Source organism: Sinocyclocheilus anshuiensis, unplaced genomic scaffold (assembly GCF_001515605.1).
Source record: "Sinocyclocheilus anshuiensis isolate Anshui unplaced genomic scaffold, SAMN03320099.WGS_v1.1 scaffold1635, whole genome shotgun sequence".
NCBI lineage: Eukaryota > Metazoa > Chordata > Actinopteri > Cypriniformes > Cyprinidae > Sinocyclocheilus > Sinocyclocheilus anshuiensis.
Genome location: NW_015549682.1, coordinates 143,823 through 150,359, shown reverse-complemented (window position 1 = coordinate 150,359; position 6,537 = coordinate 143,823). Strand labels below are relative to the sequence as shown.

Here is a 6,537-nt window from a genome sequence, read left to right as displayed (position 1 = left end):
CGGTATTTTAAAAATTCATATCATAACAAAAATAAACACCGGTATTCGGTATGAACCGGTATACCGCCCAGAACTAGTAGAAATGTTAACAGTAAAAAGACAGACAAAACAGAAATGCATAGAATGTGTGAATTACGGCATATGTGAGTGTTGTTTTACTGAATGAGCTTTTTAAATTGATGTGCTATTGTGTCAACGCTTTTTTAATATAGTGATATAATGATTTACTGTGTTGGAACACTTTGTATTTGTTAAGCCTCGTGCACACCGGGACGATTATTGCGTGCGCTTATCGCCAGCGTTTTTCGACACGTCTTGTGTGTTCATACCATAGACTGTATAAAAACGTGGACGTAGTGACGGTGACGTCACCCGTAGATTTCCGAAGAGCGTTTTTGAAGCCTAAAGTAGGCGGAGCCGGCCGTCGCCATCTTGGCAGCGCGTCACTCCCGGATAATTGAAAATGGGCAAAGAGGCGGGAGCTGGTTGCTGAAACCACGCCCACCTAGTGGTTCATACCCAAGCGATTTTCACTGGCGATGAGCCGAGTGAACATGCAAATTCACTCCCTGACATTAGATGGTGCTTAATGAAAAATACCCCGGTTCACATCAAATCCTATTTTGATCAACTCCCTCTTATCGAGATTTTTGTAGTCGCTGTCGCGTTTGTCATAAAGCCCTTTGTGTTCAGACACCAATGAGACCAACAGCTCTACATTCATCTTGCCTCGAAGCATCTTCTTGGTCTACTTCCTCTTTGTCGTTAGGTATCAATGTGTGCTCGGCAAGACCGTTTTGTGCTTGAGCGCCACCAAGTCGTGTTTTACTGTAACTTCAGCAGCTCCAGGCACGTGAACAAAAGCACCAATCTCATTAATCGGCCAGTTTTTAACGCGGCGCGTCAAACCAAAAAAACGAGCCCGAGGCGTTTTTTAAAAATGGCGCTTTACGCCTGGCATTTTGCGCGCTGGGGTGCACACTCACATTGGCGCCCTTTGTTTAGTCACGAGGCGTTAAACGTCGACGATAATCACACGCGATAATCATCACGGTGTGCACAAGCCTTTAGGCTATGGTCTCTTGAGATATATAATTTAGAGGACATCTGCTTCACTTACATACTTAAATGTGTAAAACAGTCCAAATAAATAATTTAAAAAAAAATTATGTATTGTTGATTTTGGCAAATCTGCTTCTTCCACACAGAAATTCATGTTCAGTGAAGCTCCTGAACAACAATCACACAGTCAGTGATTTCACCAATAAATACTGGAATATTCATATCAGCCTACAAGTGAAGACTAGCATAAAAGCATCATAAAGAACTGAAATCTACAAAGACTGAGTTTATTCAAGAGGACAGATCTCATTAATCGGCCAGTTTTTAACGCGGCGCGTCAAACCAAAAAAACGAGCCCGAGGCGTTTTTTAAAAATGGCGCTTTACGCCTGGCGTTTTGCGCGCTGGTGTGCACACTCACATTGGCGCCCTTTGTTTAGTCACGAGGCGTTAAACGTCGACGATAATCACACGCGATAATCATCACGGTGTGCACAAGCCTTTAGGCTATGGTCTCTTGAGATATATAATTTAGAGGACATCTGCTTCACTTACATACTTAAATGTGTAAAACAGTCCAAATAAATAATTTAAAAAAAAATTATGTATTGTTGATTTTGGCAAATCTGCTTCTTCCACACAGAAATTCATGTTCAGTGAAGCTCCTGAACAACAATCACACAGTCAGTGATTTCACCAATAAATACTGGAATATTCATATCAGCCTACAAGTGAAGACTAGCATAAAAGCATCATAAAGAACTGAAATCTACAAAGACTGAGTTTATTAAAGAGGACAGAGAACATGAGAGATCCAGAACCCTGCAGAATGAAACGCACTGAAGATACCGAAGAACAAACAGGTTGGTGTTTATTCTTGTTTCTTCATTAATAGTGCTGAAGTTTATGAAGCTTCAAGCGGATTTATATTTGTTGTAATAGGAAATAGCGGTTACATGTTATTTTAAGGTGTCCTCGTTACAGTGTAATTATACATTTAAGCACTGAGTAATATTAATTAACTACATGTACAGTGCATCTGGAAAGTATTCACAGCGCTTCACTTTTTCCACATTTTGTTACAGCCTTATTCCAAAACGGATTAAATTCATTATTTTCCTCAAAATTCTCAATGACACTCAAAACTGAGCTCAGGTGCATGCTGTTTCCACTGATCATCCTTGAGATGTTTCTACAACTTGATTGGAGTCCACCTGTGGCAAATTCAGTTGATTGGACATGATTTGGAAAGGCACATACCTCTCTATATAAGGTCCCACAGTTAACAGTGCATGTCAAAGCACAAACCAAGCCATGAAGTCCAAGGAATTGTCTGTAGACTTCCGAGACAGGATTGTATCGAGGCACAGATCTGGGGAAGGGTACAGAAAAATTTCTGCAGCATTGAAGGTTCACAGAAGCATGGAGTCTCTGTTACCCTTAATGGAAGAAGTTTGAAACAACCAGGACTCTTCTTAGAGCTGGCCAATTGATGGAGAAGGGTTTTGGTTAGTGTGGTTACCAAGAAGCTGATGGTCACTCTAGTTGAGCTCCATGATCATACTGTACGTGGAGATAGGAGAAACCTACAGAAGGACAAACATCACTGCAACACTCCACCGATCTGGGCTTTATGGCAGTGCGGCCAAACTCAATCCTCTCCTCAGTGAAGACACATAAAACACACTTGGAATTTGCAAAAAAGCACCTAAAGGACCCTCAGACTCTGAGAAACAAGATTCTCTGGTCTAATTAACCTCAATTCCAAGCATCATCTTTGACGGAAACCTGCTCTGCTCATCACCTGCAGAGTACCATCCCAAAAGTAAAGTGTGCTGGTAGCAGCCTCATGCTGTGGGGCTGTTTTTCAGCGGCAGGGACCGAGGGACTCATCAGAGTAGAAGAAAAGCTCAGTGCACCAAAATATTGAGATAGCCTTAATGAAAACCTAGTCCAGAGCATTTAGAGCTTCAGACTGGGCAGAAAGTTTACCTTCCAACAGGACAATGAACCTAAACACAGCAAGAGTGGCCTATAAACAACTCTGTGAATGTCCTTGTGTGGCCCAACCACAGCCTGGGATTGAACCCAATCAAATATTTCTGGAGAAACCTGAAAATGTGCATCTGCCCCCGTCCAACCTGACGGAGCTTGAGAGGTGAAGATGTGAGGAGAAGTGCCAAATAATTTCCAAATGATGATGATCAAAGCTTGTCACATCATACCCAAAAAGATTTGAGGCTGTAATTGGTGCCAAAGGTGCTTCAACAAAGTATTGAACAAAGGCTGTGAATACTTATGTACGTGTGATTTTTCTTTCCGTTTTCTATTTTTAATACATTTGCAAAGATTTCAAACAAACTTCTTTCATGTTGTCATAATGGAGTATTGTTTGTAAAATTGAGGAAAATAATGAATTTAATCCATTTTGGGATAAGGCTGTAACATAACAAAACGTGGAAAAAGTGAAGCGCTGTGAATACTTTCTGGATGCATTGTACTTACTATGGTTAGGATAAGGATTTGGTTTAGGGTTATTTGTATGTAATTATGCATAATCTATTGTTATTATAATAGTAAGTAAGGACTCCTTAAAATAAAGTTTAACCGAAAAAGAGAGCTTTAGAGCTGTGCAATAATATAGCTAGAGCATCAAATAGTAAGGGAATAATTAAGTTGGTCAAACGTATTTAAAAGTTCTCCCTATAGAAACATGGGATTTGTGCCTATAATGTTTTTAAAATAATCATTTGAAGATCAATGTACCTCATTCATGGAAAGTTTCAGGGACGTATACATTATCAAAATGATCAACGTTTTGTGTAGCAATTGTCTTCTTTCCGCTGTTATATCAGAGCTCGTTTTTATGTCCTTTCACATTTCTCAGTTTTTTTTTTTACGAGTTACTGAAATTGAACCGTTTTTACTTTTATTTCAGAGTTGATTGGAGAACATCAGGAGATTGAAGAACTGAGTGAAGTTGAGGAGCAAAATCATGTCAAAACTGGAGAAAAACCTCAGAGTTTCTCTCAGGAGGTTTTAAAGAAAATAAGTGCTGAGAAATCTTTCACCTGCACTCACTGTGGAAAGAGTTTCGCATACAAACATAGTCTTAATGTTCACATGAGAGTACATACTGGAGAGAAACGGTACATGTGTTCACATTGCGACAAGGGATTCAATTGGTCAGGACACCTGAAAGCACATGAGAGGATTCACACTGGAGAAAAACCTTACAAATGTTCAATCTGCGACAAAAGATTCAGTCGGTCAGGAATCCTGAAGGCACATGAGAGGACTCACACGGGAGAGAAACCGCACACATGTGATCAGTGTGGGAAGTGTTTTGCGCAAAAAGGACAACTTACGGCACATATGAAAGTTCATACGGGAGAGAAACCGTTCTCTTGTGATCAATGTGGGAAGAGATTTGCACACTCAGCACACCTTAAGGTACATATGAACATCCACACTAGAGAGAACCTGTGCATGTGTGATCAATGCGGCAAAATGTGTTTGCGGGCTTCAGACCTGAAGATGCACCTGCAAGTTCATACAAAGGAGAAGCCACATCCATGTCATTTATGTGGAAAAAGTTTTTCATGTCTACAAAATTTGAAAGTACATCAGAAAATACATACTGGTGTGAGAGAGTACATGTGCTTTGAGTGTGAAAAGACTTTTATTTCAGCGAACAATTTAAAACTGCATCAGAGGATCCACACTGGAGAAAAACCTTACAAGTGTTCACACTGTGACAAGAGATTCAGTTGGCCAAGAATCCTGCAAAGACATGAGAGGAGCCACACTGGAGAGAAACCTTACAAGTGTTCACACTGTGACAAGACATTTAGTTGGTCGGGAATCCTGAAAAGACATGAGAGGAGCCACACTGGAGAGAAACCTTACAAGTGTTCACACTGTGACAAGAGATTCAATCTGTCAGAAAACCTAAAAAGACACGAAATGATCCACACTGGAGAGAAACCTTATAAGTGTTCATACTGTGACAAGAGATTCAGTCAGTCAGCAAATCGGATAATACACGAGAGGATTCACACTGGAGAGAAACCTTTCAAGTGTTCACACTGTGACAAAAGATTCAGTGATTCAAGAGACCTAAAAAGACATGAGAGGGTCCACACTGGAGAGAAACCGTATCAATGCACTGCATGTGGGAAGTGTTTCAAACAATCATCTGCTCTACGCAGTCATACAAAAAACGTTCACTGTAAGTAGATCATCTTCAGATCAGGACTTTCAGGTCTGATGCCGCGTCCTCAACAAATATGACACAATAATGCATCAAGCAATAAAATGTCATCTGGATAAATCTGTGCTAACCAGTCATTACAAGTGACATGACAAAGAAACATTATCTAAACTTTTCACAGTGAATAAAGTTCATCATCATCTTTAAAACCATCAGTTTCAACTGTGAGATTCAGATCAACTCAAAGATGGAGTTCCTCCCCAAAGAACAATGTCAAAAAGTGTTACTCTTGTGTATCATTTTGCTTCATGACACAAGTCAGTGGTTCCCAACACTGGTCCTGGAGGCACCCCAACACTGCACATTTTGCATATCTCCTTTCACTGACACACCAATTTCAGATCATGGAGTCTCTACTAATGAGCCGATGACCTGAATCAGGTGTGTTTGATTAAGGATGCATGCAAAACATGCAATGTTGTGGTGCCTCCAGGACCAGGGTTGGGAACCGCTAACATAAGTGATACTATTGTGCTTTCTTATAAGTTTCATATTAAGTTCAGTTGTCTTATAAAAGGGGTCATGAACTGCCTTTTTTATTATTTTGTACTGTTCTCTGAGGTCCCCTTGTGTTATCAAGATTTTTACATCAAAAAACATAATTTAGAAGTAATTGTAATATTTTCTGTCATGTTTTGACCTGTTTGAATAGGCGTGGCGGATTGTAGACTCGGAAGTAAATGCCCACTGCTGTGATTGGCTAGATATACTGTCATGTAGCTTTGCAACTGATCCTGCTTTGCTTCTTTTGTCAGTAGGGATGGGTACCAGAATCCAGTATTAAACAGGCCCTGGGGCTAAATTACAAAAGACTTTCGTATCAATAAGCTCTGACGTTATCAGTTTGGAGAAATGATGAAAATACACTTAATTGATTACTGCTGCATAAATGTTATCAAGCTAATTGTGTCTTGCCAATCATTTCTATATGCGATATTATCGTCCATGATGCGTTTTTGTTATTTGCAATCCAGAAGCGAGAACTCTCATGTACTTTAGGGCTGTACAATTAATCAAATTTTATTTTCGATTTTGAGTTTGGCTTCTAAGGATTATGAAAAAAATATGTTTTATTGATAATTGTGCCACATTTCATCTAGCAAGCCTTCCTTTCCTTCGTAGTGCCTTCATTCCTTCCTAAAAGTCCTAACTTAATGTCAAATCAGTGATTTGATCAGTGATTGATCAGATGATTTATACATC

At 39.8% G+C, this 6,537-nt stretch overlaps 1 protein-coding gene across 1 annotated transcript in view; it reads left to right on the top strand.

Moving 5' to 3' along the window:
- Nucleotides 1-5,656, top strand: part of LOC107660415 (gastrula zinc finger protein XlCGF57.1-like) — a 7,256-nt gene extending 1,600 nt beyond the window's left edge. The window contains exons 2-5 of the mRNA XM_016449713.1: nt 1,209-1,365; nt 1,860-1,924; nt 4,000-4,246; nt 4,328-5,656. Of these exons, the coding sequence (XP_016305199.1) occupies nt 1,867-1,924; nt 4,000-4,246; nt 4,328-5,300 (1,278 nt within the window). The 5' untranslated portion in view covers nt 1,209-1,365; nt 1,860-1,866 and the 3' untranslated portion in view covers nt 5,301-5,656. The remainder of the gene's footprint in view (nt 1-1,208; nt 1,366-1,859; nt 1,925-3,999; nt 4,247-4,327) is intronic.
- Nucleotides 5,657-6,537: the final 881 nt, after the last annotated feature.